At 37.5% G+C, this 22,648-nt stretch overlaps 1 protein-coding gene across 3 annotated transcripts; it reads left to right on the top strand.

The window, feature by feature from the left end:
- The first annotated feature begins 4,624 nt into the window (after positions 1-4,624).
- LOC124640102 (transcriptional adapter 2B) lies at positions 4,625-21,862 on the top strand. Of its 3 annotated transcripts, XM_047177742.1 has the most exons (11): positions 4,625-4,667; positions 4,745-4,842; positions 4,945-5,004; positions 5,092-5,233; positions 5,513-5,730; positions 6,192-6,264; positions 11,361-11,514; positions 17,101-17,332; positions 18,271-18,344; positions 18,880-19,021; positions 19,499-21,862. In XM_047177742.1, the coding sequence occupies exons 1-11, from the start codon at positions 4,661-4,663 to the stop codon at positions 19,631-19,633; spliced, it is 1,335 nt and encodes a 444-aa protein (XP_047033698.1). In that variant the 5' UTR covers positions 4,625-4,660; the 3' UTR covers positions 19,634-21,862. The 3 variants fall into 3 exon arrangements, with proteins under 3 accessions (XP_047033698.1, XP_047033697.1, XP_047033699.1); XM_047177741.1 differs by lacking the exon at positions 4,625-4,667 and having other exon boundaries at positions 4,675-4,842; XM_047177743.1 differs by lacking the exon at positions 4,625-4,667 and having other exon boundaries at positions 4,675-4,842; positions 18,276-18,344; positions 19,499-19,634.
- Positions 21,863-22,648: the final 786 nt, after the last annotated feature.

Here is a 22,648-nt window from a genome sequence, read left to right as displayed (position 1 = left end):
TCCGAGCCTTTTTCCCAAACTATGTTGGGGTCGGCTTCCAGTCTAACCGGATGTAGCTGAGTACCAGTGCTTTACAAGGAGCGACTGCCCTGCCTGACCTCCTCAACCCAGTTACCCGGGCAACCCAATACCCCTTGGTTAGACTGGTGTCAGACTTACTGGCTTCTGACTACCCGTAACGACTGCCAAGGATGTTCAATGACAGCCGGGACCTACAGTTTAACGTGCCATCCGAAACACAGTCATTGGTGTCTAAGATATACTTAGAAAGTACATACAAACTTAGAAAAGTTGCATTGGTACTTGCCTGACCTGGAATCGAACCCGCGCCCTCATACTCGAGAGGTTGGTTCTTTGCCCACTAGGCCACCACGCTATTTGAAATAATAAATAATTAATAATTACTTTGCCTGTGTTTTTTTTTTTCAAAGGTATCACCCTACTGAAATAACTCCTCCCATTTGGTTGATGTTGTTGAGGTTATTAGTATCAGTGAAATTAATGTGATAGTTAGTTCTATGACGAAGAAATTATTTATACTCGGTTATTTTTATGCACCCAGTAAGACTCGTACGTACTTCTAACTAGAATACAATATCGATATTTGTTGAATCCGGTAGCGGTACAACCCTAGTAATGGCAGCCATTTTAGTTACGACTGCAGACTGACAGTAGGTGTGCACGTTTTTTTCGTGACATTTCCTGTCCCTTTATTTATATGTCAATGGGCTGTGATGTGCATGTGTGCATGTGTGCATGTGCCTGTGGCAGATCCTAGGGATGTTCTTTTTTTTTTGGGAATTTTATGACCTGGTAACTAAGACCTTTAAGTCAAGTCATATTTTTAGGGGATGTTCGGAAATAATAAAAATATGTTCTCATTGTTATGTGTTATTGGTTATTTCCTATACACCATTTTACTATACGCTCATACAGTTAATCCGCAATAACGTTTTGTTTGACCGTTGACTTGTAGACGGATTGCGGACAATGTACTTTGTGCTATGAACGACGGGCGCGGTGTGACGGTGTGTATCGAGGTAGAATTATCGGCACGAATCTTGAGCGCTGACCTTCACCTGCGCAGAAGTGATTTATTAGCAAAGAACCAATCCCGAGTGACGGCTATTACGCAATGCACTGCTGGCCAATCACCGCTTTAGCCCGCCTCCGCGCCTCACTTCACACTACAAAAGGGACCCAATAAATTACTTCTGCGCCGTTATACTGATGTAATACGCTAGATGTCGCTGATACATGTTTAAAAATTACACTGAATCGCTAAAAACTATGTCCAATGCAAGTTTGTACACATGTAAAACAATGTGCAATGTCACTTTTGTTTTAATAGTGTCGTTATACGCAAGATGTCGCTGATAAATATTTGATTATTTTGATTAAAATTACACTGAAACACCTAAAAAACTATAAAGGCGCCTTTGTTATTCATTTCCCCCTCGAGATAAATTTTGTATGGTGGGTTAAGGTAACTTCCTAAACTAGTAAAAAAATAATTAAAATGCAGTAATGTCCTCGAGCCTCAAACTTTGTCACATAAATAATCACACCTTAAATCGGTGCCTAAAGAGCTTATTACACTTAACTAAATTCAGTCGTCTAAATGTTTCAGTCACTAAATTCAGATCGCATTTAGGAAGGTAGGTTTCATCAAATCATTTGGAAACCTAATTAGACAAACCTCATTAGGTTACTGAATTTAGTCAATGTAATAAGCCCTTTACCTAAGGGATCAAATCAAATCACACAAAAGTAAGGGTGACATTGCTGTATTGTAGTGAAATTACATAAAATATATTTTTCAAGCTTTCCGTTCTGAATTTCTTACACTCAAAACTCTGCTAAACCGATTTAGATCATATTTATTATGGAATCTTTGCGTGCAGGTGGAGCATTTAGCGAAAATCATTCATCAATCCACAAACTTGAGATCGTTTAGATTGAAAAATAATAAGTAGGTAGTAGCAACAACTTCCACGACCTATTACTTGGCACTGAAACAGTAATTCAAGTAATAAGAATTGTAAAAAGAAAATAACACAGATAGCCCGGTCAAAATAGACATTTGAAATAACAAAAATTCCCACAAAGCTGGTTTTTGGTGGAGAGCTAGATTTGATCATTATAAATAAAATACTAAAAGTCCCCATCGATCCCATGTGTGCGTCAAAAGTTATTCGAGGTCAAATGTCAAATTTTTTGGTTTTTTGTGTTTTTTTCGAAAACGGTAAGTTTTATCAAAAAAAGACACCAGACCAAAGTTGTAGATCTTTAAATTTTCTACAAGAATGGCATTAACAGTTTTCTCATAAATCTTACCATTCCTGAGATATCGCGATTCAAAAAGTCACACTACACATGATATGCACATACAAGCCACGTATGTACGACGGCTGCCTTTAAGTTTTGTCGTTTGAAATAAGTATAGACAATCTAATAGGTTAATACCATTTATTGTTTTTCAGAGAATTCTCCGCAATATTTAATGCACTTTTGCATGCATTAAACCCAGTTCTTGAAATATTTATTCCATTCTGAAGTGGGGGTAGTCAAATTGGCCGATTTGTATGAGTCAACAGCTTTTTCAGGAGTGCTGAAACGTTTACCACGAAGACTTTACTTAATTTTGGGGAATGTAAAACAATCGTAATGCCCACGGATCCATGTCACGGTATGTTACATGTTGGTCTGCGACAATTAACTGCCGCATAGCCTCGATATTATCTTGGGTCATATGGGGTTTTGAATTACCTTCACGTGGCTTGTCGCTAAGGCTAGATTGCCCACTTTTAAATCCTAAATATCAGCGTACTGCAGTCCTAAGGCATGGTTCTGCATTACTAAACACAGAACAAAATTTTTTCAACCGCTGAAGTCGCGCACAATCCGCTTTTAAAGTGTAGAAAATTATCGCATGCTAATTTTCCTTCGACATTTCCATTTTTATCCAGAAGACTGGGGTTGGAAATTGATACATAATATCTGGACCCTATTAAAACTTTACTCCCACCTGCTCCAGGAAAACTCCTGACATTATTTTTTGCAATTGCAAAAATGATTGTAGTATCAAATCATCCTCCAAGCCCTTTTCCCAACTATTTTGAGGTCGGCTTCCAGTTTAACCGGATGTAGCTAAGTAGTCCTTTACAAGGAGCGACTGCCCTATCTGACCCCCTTAACCCAGTTACCCGGGCAACCCAATACCCCTTGGTTAGACTGGTGTCAGACTTACTGGCTTCTGACTACCCATAACGACTGCCAAGAATGTTCAATGACAGCCAGAACCTACAGTTTAACGTGCCATCAGAAACACAGTCATTGGTGTCCAAGATATGCTTAGGAAGTACATACAAACTTAGAAAAGTTTCATTGGTACTTGTCTGACCTGGAATCGAACCCACTCATACTTGAGAGGTTGGTTCTTTACCCACTAGGCCACCACGAGTTTTTGTATGAATCTGATAAATCTAAAACAATCACAATAATAGTTAACCCAATAGTTAATATCAATAATGACATCATATTAGAAATTGACGGCAATTATTCCCTTAAACTATCCTAAAATTGTCATGACAGTTAGTGGAGTAGGTCTACAGGGGAAACCACGATAAAAAAAACGCGCCGAGTATACTACCTCACAGGTGGCGTGGAAATGTGTGCATGTCATGTATGGAATATACTTTGAAGCGCGATATCTCAGGAATGGTAACATTTAGGACAAAACTGCTAATGCCATTTTTGTATAAAATTGTATAATCTACAATTTTAGTCTGATGTACTTTTTTGATAAAACTTACCGTTTTCGAAAAAAACACAAAAAACCAAAAATTTTGACATTTGACCTCGAATAACTTTTGACGCACACATGGGATCGATGGGGACTTTTAGTATTTTATTTATAATGATCAAATCTAGCTCTCCACCAAAAATCAGCTCTGTGGGAATTTTTGTTATTTGACCACTACTTTTATGTCTATTTTGACCGGGCTAAGATATTTATAGATACGGTTAATTAACGGGCAGAAAAATCGCTTACATACTCAACTCATTTCATACACCCTCATCGCAAATTCAATTCCGCTGTTAGGGAGGTAGAGAAGGATGATAGTGTCTGCGATGTGTTGATAATGAAGGCGATTAAAGAAGAAATACATCAGGACATAGTTTCATATAATCTCGCTCCCACACATGCAATGCACGTGGGACATTGGACATGTCATAGCACGAGTCTGTTTTTGTTTCAGATGCTCGCATAGATAGTCCTAGTCCCATTTTTCATTATAGGTTCAAACCACCTTTACCTATGCCACCGCTTCTGAAAACATTGCTTGCGCGATGCAGCACTTTTCTCTTATGGCAACTATTTGAAATTTCAATAACCGATTATCAGTTGTTTTCGATTAAATATTTAAATTTAACATAATGTATTTGAAACTTATGTCAAATTTAATTTCCAATCGCAAAACAATAGATAGATTAATAATTAATCTATAATTATTATAGAAATACACAGTCAGTGCGTTTATCGAGAATATACGTGGTAGATGGAACTGGCAACCCATGCACAATATTTTTAATCTGTTCCATTGAATTTGGATCGCACTGCTTCACCGACCGACAGCCGACAGCTTGACAAAAAAAAATGGCTGGTGAGTAGTAAACTAGCCCTGCCAACGTTCAGCTTTAGTTCTTTGTTTTATTGTATATTTAATCATGTCATTTTCAGATTTATATGCAAAATATAATTGTACTTATTGTCAAGAAGAAATTAGTGGCGTACGCGTCAAATGTGCGGAATGTATCGACTTTGATATTTGTTTGCAGGTAAGGTAGCTTCACTGCCATTTTTGTTTATAGTTTTGGCGCAAAAATTCGAATTGTCACGATGTAGGTTTTGAACGATTTCTAATTAATTTATTATTTCAGTGTTTTTCCCTTGGCGCAGAAATTGGATCGCATAAAAATGACCACTCTTATCAGTATATGGTATGTACTTCGATCTACTTCGTAAACCTAAAATGTGTTGTATGTTTTACTATAACAAAAAATATTGTAAACAATTTCATATTGTAGGACTCTGGAGCGTTTGGGATATTTTTAGGACGAAGTAGTTGGTCAGCAAATGAAGAAGTTAGATTACTTGATGCCATAGAACAGTTTGGGTTTGGAAATTGGGAAGATATAGCTAAACACATAGAAACACGGACCCCAGAAGGTATGAAAAGTTGTCAATTATCAAGCAATAGTTTGCTTAGCTAGATTTCAAATCATCTGAGTCACTTTAAATCCAGCCCTCAATATGAAGTATATTCCACAATTTATTTATGTTTACCTGTGTCTGCGCAAATGCTTGTGCACTATAATATGCCCTGCGCAGCTGGCTGATCTCCTTAAGTGAGAACAGCCGCCGTGACCGAAATATGTTTAGCAGAATGTAAGTTGAGGACTGATGTATTATTAAATTCCATTGAATTCAACCATGCTTTATTTACAGAGGCCAAAGATGAGTATATCACAAGGTACTTGGAAGGCAGCATTGGCAGAGCAACATGGGGCAACTTAGAGAGCACAAGCAGACCATCATTGAACTCTGCAGATAAAGATGAGGGTCCATTGGGACCCAGTGCGGTTTCCCGGCTACCGCATCTCGCAGTTACCTCCGATGAAGCTGCACAGCTTGGATACATGCCAAACAGGGATGACTTTGAAAGGGTAAAGACATTATTATAAACCAGTGCATTCCATATTTTTGTAGGATTACTGATAAAGAATTCTAGTACTGCTGCTGCGTATGTCATTGAACATCTTTGGCAGTCATTACGGGTAGTCAGAAGCCAGTAAGTGTGACATCCAATCTTACCAGGGGGTATATATGGAGTTGCTCAGGTAACTGGGTTGAAGAGGTCAGATAGGCAGTTGCTCTTTGTAAAACACTGGTACTCAGCTGCATCCAGTTTGACTGGACAGCTACCCCAACATAGTTGGGAAAATGCTTGGGGGTTACTTTTGATAATGCTTTCTTTTCACTTTTGATATTTAAGTCCCTGCTTAACAATTTTTTTTTCTCTAATCCTGTATTTTTCTGAGTTGCATATAATTTTTCCCAATGGATGCTAGTAATGCCAATTTATTTGCAAATAACAACATTCATGTATGATTTGATGTTATTTCAGGAGCATGACCATGAAGCGGAACAGTTAATATCAACACTATCCCTGAATCCTGAAGACGATGAGTTGGATGTTGGTAAGCAGTCATACATTTCCTTTTTTTTATGAATTGTGGCTGAGCAAAGCATGGTGATTAACGCTCAATCTTTTTCTGCCTGAGAGGAGGAGAATCAGTTTTAATACTGGTTGAATAATAATTGAAGGTGCAATTACTGTTTGTCTATTATGTGGACTAAAACATGGAGGCTTTTTTTTATTTATTTATTTATTTATTTAAGGCAAACCAACTAAATACACACACAGACATTCATGGTAATCCATCATTCACATATAAGATAGCATTGCATGTATCTAAATTAAAGGTAAGCACAACATTACAAAAGATTCTCACAATACAATAATAATAATATGCTTAGTTGCTTAAATTATAATGAATTGGTAAATTAGAATTATAACATCATGCATTAAATTAAATTGATTAAATTAAATTAAATAATATTGATTTCATGTATCTATATGTTATCAGAATAAAATTGAATGAAAAAATAAAAATAATTGACTTAAAATTAAATAAACTTAAAATTAAATAAACTTAAAATTAAAACTACATGTGGGTAAGTACAGATTTCTTAAAGCTATTGAGGCTGTTTGAAAATATGTCGAAGTTACAGTCATGAAAAATTTCGTTACAATGTCTGAGAATATAGGTAAGAGGAGCGTTACTACCATACTTTGTTTTACGGCCACTAGGAGCGAAGGGCTTATAGTTATGCAGCCTAGCCGACGTTCGGGGTATGTTAATGTTAATGGATGCCAGAAGTGATGGGCAGTCCACTCTTTGATTTAATATTTTAAACAAGAACATAAGACCCGCAAACTTTCTACGCCAGTGTAAAGAGTTCATTTTGAAATGCTTTAGTCTGTCTTCGTAGTCTTTGATTGCTTTCTTTATACCTGCTATATAAGAGAGTCTTTTTATAAATTTTATTTGGATTCTTTCGATGCGTTCAATGTGTATTTTATGTACTGGGTACCATACGATGGAGCAATATTCTATATGACTACGAACTAATGCGAAAAACAAAGTTTTGAGTGCTGCCAAATTTCTAAATTGTTTTGTACTACGGTTAAGAAAAGCTAGCATTCTGTTGCTCTTGTTAATCGTAAGATCTGTGTGAGTGTTGAATTTCATTTCAGAATCAATGGTTATACCCAGATCTTTGACTTCAGATACTTTACTTAAAACTTGATTATTCATTTTGTATGATGAATCAAATTTGTGTTTTTTACGTGAAAATTTTACGTGATAACACTTGGCAACATTCATCATCATACTGTTCTTCTCACACCACACACAGAGCCTATCAATATCCTCTTGTAAGAGTGACTCATCATGTTTGGTCATAACAACCCTATACAGCTTTAAATCGTCGGCGTACATTTCAAAATGAGAGTTACGTATAGAGTGTTTAATGTCGTCTATGAACATGTTGAATAGTACTGGGCCCAGATGAGACCCCTGTGGTACTCCAGATGTAGGTGCAAAGCTGCGGGATGAGTGTCCATTAACTACAACTCTTGCGGTTCGGCCAACCAGGTATGACTCAAACCATTTTAGAAGTGGGCCGTGAACACCGAAAGTGGTTTCGAGCTTTTGCAGCAACACACCGTGGTCAACCTTGTCAAAAGCTTTGCTGAAATCACTATAGACAGCGTCGACTTCTTTACCATTGCTCATATAGGCTAAAGTTCTCTCGACAAAGGTAACCAAGTTTGTCGCTGTAGATCTGTTTCTAAAGAAACCATGCTGATGCTCCGTTATTGAGCTTTTAATATGCCAGTTCAAAATAGGACACAAAAGAGATTCAAAAACCTTTGCTAACGTAGGCAATATACTGATAGGCCTGTAGTTGCAAATATCAGTTTTATCACCTGATTTTAGAATTGGAATCACGATGGCTTCCTTCCAGATCCTTGGAAAAATCCCTTCAGACAACGACCGATTGAAAATCATACACAATGGTTCTGACAAAAGTTCAGCACACTCCCTGATAAATAACGGAGGTATCCCATCAGAGCCCGAGCCCTTAGCTATATCCAAGTTTTTAAGTTTTCTCTGTATGCTTGTTTTAGATAGCGTTACATGATGTAAGTTGTTGCTATTGCAGGTGTTATGGATGTATGTAGGGTTCGGTACAATATTAGAGATAGGGCTATAAACTGAAGCAAAGTTCTCCGCGAATAAATCAGCAATGCTCAAGCCATCGGTTGCAGTACTATTATTGAGCCTCATGTGTCTCGGAATAATGCTCTTAGCGTCGCGTTTGTTTTTTATATAAGACCAGAAATATTTGGGATTCTTAATTATATTATTTTGAACATTTTGTAAATACTTTTGATATAATTCTTTTATTTTACGGGATGATCGATCCTTAAGAAGTAAGTATTCATATTCATCTCGTTTGTTTTTGTATTTTTTCATCCTTTGTCGACATTTTTCTTTTTCTTTCAACATTTTAATTAGGTTACTGTTGTACCAAATTGGATACAAATTTTTAATTGCACTCCGTCGAGGAACGGATTCAGCAATAATCTCTCGTAATACTAAATAAAAATTATCAACAGCCGTATCAATAGTATCTGATTTTAAAACAATATTCCAATTTATTTCTTCTAGACGTTTTCTGATTTTGTGATAGTCCGCGTTTTTGAATTTGTAAATCATAGTCTTTTTATTCGTAAGCGGTTTGGGAAGGTTGAGATGAATGGCAATCTGCAATGGCGGGTGAAAATCATCTACTTTAGATATGACGTCACAGGACCGCGTGACCTTAATCGGATAAATCAAATTGGATATGACTAGGTCTAAAATTCTATTCTGTTTGTTTTCTATAGCGTTATACTGGTATAGGTCATTAGAAGATAAGAATTCTAAAAAAACTTTACCGATATTATTTGTGTCAACATTAGGTTCCGCATGTTGATGAGCAGAAGATTTGGTCCATTTAATGTTACCCAAGTTGAAGTCACCTATAATAATGACAGAATCATCGTTAATAGCACTACTAACTTTATTCGTGAAGTAGGTTATTAAATTAATATTTACTGGTGGAGCCAAGTAAGTCGCACATAAGTGGATTCTTTTAGATGTTTTAAGAGTAGAGTTAGTTGGTAAGTCTAATGTTACCCATAGGTCCTCGCAACAAGACTCAAAAGATTTATTTCTATACGCATTTATAGATTTAATAACTGCTATTAGCACGCCACCTCCTTCCCTACCCCCAGAAAAAGTTCCCGACTGCCTATCTCTCCTAAAAATTTGGTAACGGTTATCTAAGATTTCTGAGTCTAACACACTTTCATTCAGCCATGTTTCAGTAAGAACAATTATATGAACATTCATTGTTAGCACATTCAAATAGATTGTATCTAACTTTCCACGGATACTTCTTGAATTTTGGTAATAGAATATTAATTCACTGAATTTATATAATTACTAGTACTACACAGGCAGTGGCAGAATATAATTGAAACAAAATGACTAGTCTAGTTTTTTCAGACATTCTAAACTGGTTATAGTACGTACTGTAGAACCTTCCTCCTTCCTGACGAAAACTCTTCCGTTTCTGACCCACACGAATTTATACTTTTTCTCCTTGGCTGCTATCCTGGTGGCTGCATGCAATGACTTATTAGCCTTGGTGAGGTGTTCACTTACATATACGGGGGATAATTTGTCTCCGTAGCCCAGGAGCTTCGTGTTCAATTTGTTATTGGGGTTTGATCTGTTATATAATGAGATTGCCCCAAGCAGATTGTCGCGCTTAATTTTGCTTGGTAGTTTGCAAATAACTGCTCTTGGTTGGCTAGTGGATGCGTTTAGCTTTTGTACTCTAGAGCATGATAGTATTTCATTTTCAGTAAGAGGATAGGACACAACGTTGCTAAGTTGCATTACAGTATTTACCAAGTTTTCTCGTTTATGTTCAGGTAAACAATGGATTTCTATATTGTTTTGTCTGGCATCTTGTTCCAATTGTCCAATTCTAGCTTCCATGTCTGTTATCCTTTTTAGTAGGCAGCTGTTTTCACTTCGCAGAGATTTTACTTCCTCGTTGCACTCTTTAAATTTAGCCGTCATGTCTTCAAATTCGGCGTTCATAAACTTAATAGATTGTTCGAAACTAAGGATTTCCTCTTTCATGAAAGCGAATTCATTAGATAGGGCATTCTTGATTGCGGAACTTATTTCGGTTCTAATGATCTCTATGATTTCCGAGCGCTGTAACAGGTGATGAACAGGGTGCCTTTCTTCAAATTCAATTTCGCCATCATTCCCCTTTTTCCTCTTATGTGTGTTAACGTTCGCCATTGTTGAGTCATTTGATTTACTTGAGAAGCTGAGGCATGGCTGCGTTTGATTACTATGTTTGTTTGTAGACTCCGAAACCGCTGGCGAGGTAGGAGGAGTTCTTTTTAACGGCATTGTAAACAGTCGTGACCAAACAGAGTATCAGCAAAAATTATTCGAATAAAATAAGGTAACAAATTTTATTGCGGAATGTTTTTGTTTAGAAATCGGGGTTTCCAATATTTGACAAAGAAATCAAAAATAAAGTGTTTTGGATAGACAAAAAATCTCTGGTGTCTGGCCGGAATTGAACTCAGTCCGCAGTATCCGAGGCAGGCGTCGTAGCCACTGCGCCAAGCATGCGTTATTGACAGTGGCGAAATTTCTGTTTCTGTCCTAGCAATTTGTTGGGTCGACTTGCCGATGTGGTTGCGGAGTTGGTTGGTACCGTTATGACACAGTCCAAAGTTCACTTCGACGCTCACTTTTTTAGTTCAAAACAAGTTCGTTATTTAAATAAAATGATGTTTTGAGATAGTTCCACTACATGTATCGCTTTAACTTTTTCACAGAATGTCACTCACATATTGTTCTTCGTAAATGTAAATAATTTACAACAAATAAGTTACTTTAAACAACTTTAGCGAATTAAAATTGTACGGAGAAACTGACAACGGGTCTGTACTTGGTAGCGCACGGACGACCACCTTTTTACAGTAACAAGAAATTAATTCAAATTCCAAAAATATATTTGTATTTTGTACCCGACTGCACCACAATGTTTTACTTTAAACTTTATGAATGAAATAACTTTTTCTCAGCCCTGAAGCTGTCGCAAGTGGACATATACACACGTCGTCTAAGAGAGAGAACAAGAAGAAAGCGCTTAGTGAGGGACTACCAGCTGGTCTCTGTGTTCTTCAACAACCAGAGGAATAAGCAGAAGACGCTTGGGAAACTTGCCAAAGAGAAAAAGTGAGTGAAACAATCTTCTTGTAGAATCAAATGCTGGTTCACTGCAGATTACAATAACCAATGCATTAGTTGTTTTTCAATTAGGTGTTGAAATTTGAGATCATTTCATCCTCCGAACCTTTTTCCCAACCATGTTGGGGTCGGCTTCCAGTCTAACCGGATTCAGCTGAGTACCAGTGCTTTACAAGAAGCGACTGCCTATCTGACCTCCTCAACCCAGTTACCCGGGCAACCCGATACCCCTTGGTTAGACTGGTGTCAGACTTACTGGCTTCTGACTACCCGTAACGACTGCCATGGATGTTCAATGACAGCCGGGACCTACAGTTTAACGTGCCATCCGAAACACAGTCAGTGGTGTCTAAGATATACTTAGAAAGTACATACAAACTTCGAAAAGTTGCATTGGTACTTGCCTGACCTGGGATCGAACCCGCGCCCCCTTACTTGAGAGGCTGGTCCTTCCGACACGACGCCGCCACTTCGTGTGCATTAGTTTTTTAAGTTACATAAATAAAATATGTATTAGTGTATGTTTTAATGTTATAATATTCGTGTATTGTATTTTTCTATGGGCCTTAGATGCCTGATTCAAATAAATAAATAAAATAAATAAAATTTACCCACTAGGCCACCATGAATTTGAGATCATTTATATGAAGCTAATGTTCAAAATTCAATCTCCAGTCGAAAAACAACGGATGGATCAGATATTGTATTCCACAGTTAATCACCAAACAACAAAATCTCTAGAGAGATCTAGAAAGCTTATGAAGCAGTTTGCTTATAGAACGACGTTTTGTATGAAAATGCAATAATTGCAATAAATTTAGGTCATACTTAGCACAGATGTTATAGTGTATGTACAAATAAAATAAATTGTAGCAACTTGTTTTCATACATTATATTATGTACTAGCTTTCGCCAGCGGCTTCGCCCGCGTGGTGTGTTGATAAAAAGTAGCCTATGTGTTAATCCAGGGTATCGCCTATCTACATACCAAATTTCAATCAAATCGGTTCAGCCGTTTTTGCGTGATTGAATAACAAACATACATCCATACATTCTCACAAACTTTGACATTTATAATATAAGTAGGATGTAAGAATATCGTCTTTGCAAGGATGTGTTTGTATGTAATCGTTTTGTACAAAACAAGATTGCAATTAAAGTAACAGGACAGTACCTATATTGAAGTGTTGCTAAGAGCCTAGGTTTAGTCATCAGCTGAATTTGAAAAAAAAGGTTATTTGACCGCTAAGTTTCGATGACTTTTATAGTCAAAAGCATATAACAAAAACCTGCGTCAAAAATATTTGAAAGATAGGTAATAGTACTGATTTTGCCACGTGTTATTTAGCAATAATTAATAGATGGGTAAAATTGCTAAGAACTGACATATTAAACACGTAAAAAGTAGGCTAAATATTGATTTTTTTATTCATAAAAATCATTACTTATGCTAATTTAAAACTAGGTAGCTATTAGGGAACAGGCTAGCATCAGTTGAATCATTTGAAGTCGTGGTGGCCTAATGGGTAAAGAACCACCCTCTCGAGTATGAGGGTGTGGGTTCGATTCCAGGTCAGGCAAGTACCTGCGGGTTGTTCGAAAGAGATACCGCGGCTCTGGTACATAAAAGGCCTATGACGGAACACGACGGTTTTTAGTCAGTAAGAGTCTGACACTTCCTCACCGCTGCTAACCCACAGCGGGAGGGGTCAATTGATGATTTTTGACGTCGTTAAAAAAAAAGGTCAGGCAAGTACCTACCAATGTAACTTTTCTAAGTTTGTATGTACTTTCTAAGTATATCTTGGACACCAATGGCTGATAAAATGGTGAAGGAAAACATCTTGAGGAAACCTGGACTATAAAGTCTGAAATCACCAACCTGCATTGAGCAAGCGTGGTGATTAATGCTCAATCCTTCTTCGTGTATGAGGAGGCCTGTGCCCAGCATTGGGTTGATAAAAAGGCTGAAACATTTAGATAAAATAAACAATAAATAAATTACTTTATTTCAGACCATGGTGTCCATTTTGTTAGTAACAATATTTTTATACACTAGTGTTAGTAATGCTTAAAAACAATCAAAACAAACTAGCAAACCAAAATCAACAATAAAAAATAAAAAAAGACTCTTCTTACAATACTCAATCATTGTAGTACCATTCCATGACAAATGGCGCTGTAACGATTGACGTAAGTACAATCCCACCCAAAACAAAAATGTGAAAGACTGCCAAGTTCGATAATATGGGAATGCTTCGCCTATAAAAGAAGTGAGATCTGAATAAGTACCAAGTTCCATACACATACCTCAGTTAAAAATAGTTGCTTTTTAATGATGTTACTTGGCAAGTTTTCATACACCGTTATAAACCTACTAAACGCAATGAATCAAGTATTTAATTTTCTATTAAAACTTGCCAAGTAACATCATTAAAAAGCAACTATTTTTAACTGAGGTATGTGTATGGAACTTGGTACTTATTCAGATCTCACTTCTTTTATAGGCGAAGCATTCCCATATTATCGAACTTGGCAGTCTTTCACATTTTTGTTTTGGGTGGGATTTCATTTATTTTTGTAAGGTTGTTTATTTTTATTTTTTCTTATGATGAAGTTAGTTAAAGAAATGTCTCATTTATACTATCTTTTAGATTTTTTTATATGCACTATGTTTCTTACAAAGAAATGAACTAGATTAAATAAATGGACTAGATTTACCAACTGACTGACATGACATGTTATCATATATTATGTTCGTGGATCAAAGTTACACATTCGTTATTTTCGAAAGTGATTCACACTTGGATGTTTTCAGATTTTTACTTTACTTTGACTAAATACAAACCTTTGTACCATTCGAAGATATATTATATAAATATAGATAAATTTAGTAGTTTTAGTTCCTTAGGGGTATAAATTTACACCGGGTATAAAACACCTTCATTATTTTGAAACCGACTCACACTTGGCCATTTTCAGATTTTTCCCTTTACCTTGACATAAAGACCTACCTCCATGCCAAAGGACAATGCCAGGGTCTGGGCTCTAAGTTTGCCCAGCAGTGGAAGTAGTTCCAGCTGGTTCCATAGTGCACCCTGAACACGAAATCCAAATATTTTTGAAATCGGTCCCAGAGGTCCCGAAAAAAACCGGTTCAAATGTTCTCCATAGATAGTCACTTTATGAAGCCCAAGCCATTTGCCCAGAAGTGGGAATGGTTAGAATAGGTTTTTTACTTCACTGTTTGCACGAAGTCCAAATATTTTGGAAATCGGTCCCAGAGGTCCCGAGAAAAACCGGTTCTAATGTTAAACTTGAACAGTCACTTTCTAAAGCCCAAGCCATTTGCCCATTAGTGGGAATGGTTAGAATAGGTTCTTTACTTCACTGTTAATACGAAATCCAAATATTTTGGAAATCGGTCCCAGAGGTCCCGAGAAAAACCGATTCAAATGTTCTCCATAGATGAGCCATTTGCCCAGCAGTGAAAGTGGTCGAAATAGGTTCTTTACTGCACTGTTGACACGAAATCCAAATATTTTGGAAATCGGTCCTAGAGGTCCCGAGAAAAACCGGTTCAAATGTTAAACTTGAACAGTCACTTTATAAAGCCCAAGCCATTTGCCCAGTAGTGGGAATGGCTAGAATAGGTTCTTTACTTCACTGTTATCACGAAATCCAAATATTTTGAAAATCGGTCCCAGAGGTCCCGAGAAAAACCGGTTCTAATGTTAAACTTGAACAGTCACTTTATAAAGCCCAAGCCATTTGCCCAGTAGTGGGAATGGTTAAAATAGGTTCTTTACTTCACTCTTAAGACGGAATCCAAATATTTTTGTAATCGGTCCCAGAGGTCCCGAGAAAAACCGGTTCTAATGTTAGCCAGCCATTGTTAGCAAGCCATTTTAAGTAGCCACAAACCTAACAACCTCTTTTCTTGAAATAACATTCAGATAGTTAGTGGTTTCACAAAAAAAAAAAACAGAAATAGACGTTTAAAGGTAACTGTTGTTTCTCTTGCTTTTCAGTCTCTATCTACCACAATCAGTCCTAAGTTCGTGTAGCGCCATACAACTTATATCCGTAATGGCAATGGAAAAATCTTATCAAGACGAATAAAATAAGCTCGAACACGAGGTAGTAAATAGATGCCGTTGAGGAGTTCCCTCGTCTCGCTGACGTCTCCATCGTCAGGTCTGGTCTTAACCTCCACTGTTTTTTGGTGTCGGAGACATATACCCGAATGACAAGTTTTTATTCGATATGCGCTAACAATTTTTCCGAGAGTTCCCTATTGTTTTAAGGTTTCTATCACCAGACCCTGAACCGAATAACAAAGGAACCATTTGGAAAGTAAATCCTTTCAAACAATAAAATGATTGTTTAAATCGGTTGGTAAACGACGGTGTTATGCACGTACTTACGTAAAAAGAATACAAACGAACTGAAAAACTCCTCCATTTTTTGAAGTCGGTAAAAAAAATCTCGTTCAATATCTCGTATTTTCGAATATTTGTCGATTAATATTATAATGCATTTCAATTAAGGTAATAAAAGTGGAAAAGTTAAGAGTTCGTAAGCATATTTTTCGTAATATTGAATAAGAGTCAAACCAGTTTTTCTCAGGACTCCTGGGATAGATTTCGAAATATTTCGGTCTGGGACCTATTATAAGCCTATGGAACAAAATACACTATGCAGTTACTGTGGGCAACTCTTGAGCCCAACTTCCATACAAAGAATAGCATTGTCCTTTCAAGTCAATACGACCATTGGAAGTGGTCTAGGTTTTTGATGAGTGAGTCAGTGAATCAGTCAGTCAGTGAGTGTATAGTAAAAATAGCTATTTTCTGACGTCAATATCTCAAGACCTACAATAGGTATATTAATGAAATTTTGTATTTTAGATAAGTGAGGGGGTCTCAACAGATACTAGAAATTTGATATGCATAAATAAAATAGATTTTGAGTTACAGGGGGGTCGAATTTGGCCCGAAATGGTTCGTGTAATATAACCCACGGCCGGTGTGTCGCTTTTTTTGCTCGAACTTGGCGGACACACTGCCGTGTGTCTAGATCTAGCCGACTAGCGATCATGCTAAGGAATAAAAAATTCATCCTCCGAGCCTTTTTCCCAATCATGTTGGGGTCGGCCGGATTCAGCTGAGTACCAGTGTTTTACAAGAAGCGACTGCCTATCTGACCTCCTTAACCCAGTTACCCGGGCAATTCGATACCCCTTGGTTAGACTGGTGTCAGACTTACTGGCTTATGACTACATACTGATTAAGGAATAAAAAAATACAGTTATCAAATGACAGTTATGTGGCCAAATAATAATGTTATTATTTATTTATTAAACAGATTTTGTACACCTAAAAACACAAACAATAATAAATAATAGAAAAAATTGTACAAGGGCACAGCTTATCTCTAATGAAATTTCTTCCAGCGGGCCTGTTATGGGAGAGTTAGAATAAAAGAGATAGGTACAGATAGACAGTGTAAAAAGAAAGAAGATATAACCAATAACTACAATTACTAACATAAACTACTTATTTGTTGTGTTAGAGAGTTCACGGAGCGCGTGCGCTGGACGGCGCAGTTCTACGGGCGCCTGGAGCAGGCGGGCGTGGTGGGCGGGCTGTGGCGCGAGCGCGAGCTGCGCGTGCGGCTGGCGGAGCTGCACCGCTACCGCCTGGCCGGCGTGACCCGCCCCGAGGAGTGCGCGCACCACGACCAGCACGCCGCGCACCGCCGCCACGCGCCGCCGCACGACGCCCGCCCCGCCGCACGCCTGCTGGTAACATCAGCTTTAGCACACCGTGCTCACATACTTGTACCCGTTTTCACCAACAATCTCTTAACGTTTCCCTAAATAAGTGTCACTTAGAATAAGGGCTCCCCCAATAATAAAGGTTACAAGGGACACTTAAATTTTAGTGACAACGAAATTCGTATTAAGTGTTCCCTAAATGCTCTAAGGGGATCCCTAAATTTAGGTATTGGTTGGTGAAAATGGGCATTGGGGTCGTATATACGGAACAGTCATGAGGACACATGGGGACGTATATATAGAACAGTCATTGTGGTATTACAGGGGGAAGTAAGTTTATAGGAGTATTACAGAAAAAGGACATAGGGGAGAGTTCTAAGGGGACTGCAAAAGGGACTTTATAAAAAGAAGACATAAATGTGACATCTCAAGCAACGTAGGACTATGGGCATGCCAACAGTGCCCATTACGACAGATTCGCTACTGGATTATTCTTTCTGAATAGGAACATTTCCTTTTTTAGAAAGATTTTTCAAACTATCGGATTTTGAGTGTGGAAAATCATAATCCTTTATCGAAAAGAATGTATGCTCGTTCAAGTTCAGTTTGATTAGAAGATGTCTTAGGATTGATTTATATTAGGCCGTGCCGTGCCGTGTCCGGGCTTTCACGAAATTCTAAAGACGAGCGTCGTTTGTGGCCCGGACGAGCCACGGATCATGCACTGTGTAATATAAACTGCTTCATACAAAATGTCTGTAACGTTTCACATCCGTGCCCCGTACGAGGCACATACACGGCACGCCCCAGACACGGCCCGGCCTAATATAAATCATCCCTTAAAAGGATTTATCAAATCTATAAAAATAAAACAAAGAATTTTCTAATTCCGCTTTTTAATTCCTGGTTAATGACTGTACCGTGTGGTTTTGGGTTTGATCCCGTATAACTGTTGTATTCGCCAGGGCAGCAGTGGGTGCCTGGAAGCCAGCCAGACAAAAGATCTAACGCCGAACAGCACGCAGCTGCCAAGAAAAAGGTTTGTTTGTCTCATTATTATTATTATTTTCTAGTAATTTTAGTCTAAATATGTATGTTGGCTGGTTTCCTCACTTTAAGTTTCTATATACATATTAAATCGAAATAAACAATATGTAAATATAATGGCGTCCACGGCCGATTTCGGCCACGGCGGCTTTTCTCATACAAGGAGATCAGCCAGCTGCGCAGGACATCATATAGTGCACGAGCATTTATGCAGATAACAGGTGCACTCCCTATTCCTTCACTCTCATGGCGCGATGGGACGGCAATCCGACACCACCGCAGACAGATCAGATTTATTAAGATCGACATTTATTTACGTGCTCTCCGATGCATGGGCGTACCAACTTCTAGATTACGTGCCGCTTTGTGAATGCTTCCAAAACCCACAAAGCTACTGAAAAATCCATCTTAATAGGTGCCTTTATATGACTATCTTTGAAACCGCTATCACTTATGTTATCACATATTTAATGTTTTGTATTTTATGGTTTGTAATATTTTAATAATATTAATATTTGTCGGCACAGAGACGGCGAAAGCGGCTCAAGTTCCACCAGCCCAAGGTGCACACGGGACGGAAGTACCGCATGTGGATGCTCCAAAAAGAGCTCATGCAGCAACAGCAGCGCCGCATGCTCGAGGCAGCTGCTGACCACTAACGAGATACAGGTACGCGTTATATATCTACTGTTACAACAACAAGAGCTCATGCAGTAACAGTCCACCCGCATCCCGTGGACTACTGGTGCACTACTTCCCACACTCGGTAAAAAAAGTAGCCTATGTATTTATCAGGCTCTAAATTATCTGAGTAAGTACCAAATTTTATTTAAATCTGTTCTATACTTTTGGTGTGAAAAATCAAAATAATTTAACCAAAGTACATACACTGAAAATCAGCACTTTTTAATCGAAAACAATATACAAAGACAGCCACCAAAATGCCGATCTTTCATCCCTTCATATGTGCTTTCGCTGGAAAACAAAACAGTGGCGCAACAAAATCCCCAGCAACACGACTATAAGTTAGAAGAAGAACCTTCCAACAACAACGATGTTTTCCGATTTGTGAACCGTTATTTTTGTAATTGGACTTTAGATAAGGCCCTTTCATTTATTATTTCATTTCTTATTTATTTATTTCAGCTATGTACGGCGTTGAGTTTAGCGCCGGCCCAGTACGTGACGATGAAGGGAGTGCTGCTGCGACGCGGCGCCGACGCCGACGTCGACGTCGCCGTCCGACACTACCTGCATGCCGCCGGCTGGGTGCACAACTAGACCATACCCTGTTTCACAACCCTACATATTAGGCTACCCGCCGACGTCCGATTTTATGTAGGGCAGGTAATCGGTCACCGATTTTTTGTAGGACACAAAAACAGAACATCTTGACAGCAATAGTGCAACGCACGCGTCCCACATGAAGTCTATCAGAAAATCTTACTAAGGACGTCCTACAAAAAATTTGCCCGATTAACTGTCCTACAAAGTTGACGTGGGCAGACTTACTCCAGTATTTTGTTACCGTTTATTGACTTAGTAAATATATGAAAGGCGTTCCCTAGAGTCTAGGATTTCTTCAGTGACCTAGACGATCGATTAAATTGCGCAATATTATGTACCTACTGTGCAAAGGAGGATGTCCAAAAAATTCAGAGTCAGTGTCGCGCGTATACGAGTTACAAAACAGACTTTTGCCTTTATAACATTAGTGTGATACTCAACTTATAATGTTTTTTTGAAAACGAATATTGGATTTAGACACAGCAAGTCTGCTCTACCTTACCAAACAAAAATCGGGTTCTTGATCCATACAGTTTTGGGCATCCTCCTTTATTGACCTACAGAGTTAATATTGGAGATAGCGCAAAGATTTTTAGTGACCAAATTTGTTATTGTAGTTCTAGGGGCTTCCTAAAACTCTGGTACCCAAGTTGTATCTGGTTAGACTGGAAGCCGGGCCCAAAATAGTTGGGAAACTGCTAGGCAGATGATATGATGAAATATTGGAGATTGAATATTGGCCTTCTAGCTGGTTAAAAACATAACAAAGATGCTTCTGCAGATAAATTATAGGATTTATAAAATATTCAGCTGTTATCAAATACCCACCAGTTGCACAAACTGTTTTTATATAAACCAATCGAATTGAAAGCCTCCTCTTTTTTAGAAAGCTGGTTAATATAGCCAGGGGTCTTATTCGCTCTTTAGCAATATAAAAGCATTACGCAGAAACTGTAACATTGAAATAATCTAGGTTGTGATGCTAAACAATCCTTGACAGTTACTAAGTAATAATAATTGGACTCAAATAAATCACTTAAAATCGTATGCCTTGACCTTTGTATTTAAAACAGAGCTAGACATTAATCCAGGTATTAGCCAAATAAAGCACTGATTTATAGATCGCTAGATATGCAGTAGGTTGACAAAAGTAGATATTTTAGTAATATCAGTGAATAGACCAGCATAAAACTCTATATAAATAAATTATCTTAATATTGTTCCTAAATTACATTTAAAAAACAGTTAGCAACGTTCACAGTGACTAACTCGGTACAAAGTGTATTAGTAAGACAAAAGTACGGTTGTGAAACAGGCTTACTTATAAAGGCCGTAGCACATATATCAACTTGTAAATCATCGATTACGTTCAGAAGTTGAAATACAAATGATACTGAAAGTCCCGAGTTGAGGTCCATTTCCTAGTTGATATGTATGCTACGACCCTAAAGCTACACCTCTACCTATTGTTTCAAAAATATATTATCTAAGTAGATTGTTAAAGTTTTTCATAGAAGAATCTTAGTGAAAACATATTGTGTATATTATTCAGAGTTAACTCTTAAGGTGCTTGTTAACTGATGTCTACTGCAAGTTTTGCCATATTGTACCGCAAAAGTATGCGCGTGAGTGCCCAATGTTTATTTGTGGAATAACTTCGAGAATTCTAGAAAAAGACAAAGGTTTTGAATAAACCAATCAAATGGATGGCTTAAATGTATTAACGAAAAGTTCGAAAATTCTAGAATTAAGGCATGAGATTTGTGAGGACACCTCAGGCTCTATTCTCATTGGCCCATTAGTCGAATGCAAGCGTTGTGACATTTATTAGAGTATCTAAGTATAATGAACTCTATCACGAAGTAATAAGGTACATAATAACAGCTTAAATAAAAAAAATCGCATCGCTTTATTTCGCCTGCATTAGTCGTCAATGGAGCCTACAACTAGATTCTTCTTTAGTTAAATTTATTGATAGAACTATCAATGTATGATTTTGCACGAAGTTAACCTCATGTTGTAAGACTGCTCTTATAGAGCATTGTAAATACTTTACGCCGATGTATATATGTATTGCTTTGTATTTCATTCTCGACTGTGTTGAAGCTACGATTCTTATAAATATTCTCGATAATAATAAAAAAAAAAAAACAAAAAAAAAATGGAGTTGTCCCAAAATTATGTTATGTTTAAATGAAGTGTGAAAAACTGATAATACATGAATATAAAAAATATATTTAATATTATATTTGAGTAAGCTTATGCTTATGTAAAATTCAGAAAAGATAAGAGTTTATGAAAATAAGGTCTTATGTTGCACAGTGCAGTCGGATATATCTTAATTTTAGTGGAATATGTTATAGTGCTTGATACCTCTTTTCTCCGACTTCTGAAAAAGGAGGTTAGTGAGCAATGAGTAATATATTGGTGTAATACGTTATACTTATTAAAAAAAGTAAAGAGTAACGTACAAATTTCGCTGAAATTATATAAAGCAATCTCTAGTTTTTTGATTATGTGAATATGTAGATATATAACGTTGGTAGAAGGCACAGATATCGTACACACATGCTATGTATAGTCAACTTCAGGTCAGTGGTAACAGTTTTATATGAAAATCGTAGTAATCACTATTGAGTTAAGATGCATGACAGTTACCACTGATGTGCAGTCTACCGTACTATTTCTAATTTCGATCCGAAAAAAGTTTATAATGATACGAATGTAGAAATAGATTTGGTGAAAACACCTGGGGCCCGATTCTCCTAATTTTACTTAAGCGACATACGATTCATGTTCGACTCGATTCGACTGAGATCCAATCCCGACTCGATTACGATTGAAACGTATGTGGCATTCTGCTATTTTTTCTTTGAAATAAACGTTTTTATCCTTTTCTGTCATTCAATAATGAATCATTTTGTCTGCAAATGATTTACGATTGCAAAATGATTGTACAGCAAACTACCGTATAGACCAAAATCACCAAAATAGCAGACCAATCGCACA

Source organism: Helicoverpa zea, chromosome 20 (assembly GCF_022581195.2).
Source record: "Helicoverpa zea isolate HzStark_Cry1AcR chromosome 20, ilHelZeax1.1, whole genome shotgun sequence".
Taxonomy (NCBI): domain Eukaryota; kingdom Metazoa; phylum Arthropoda; class Insecta; order Lepidoptera; family Noctuidae; genus Helicoverpa; species Helicoverpa zea.
Note: the sequence above shows the minus strand (reverse complement) of the source record. Positions and strands in the feature narration are given on the sequence as shown.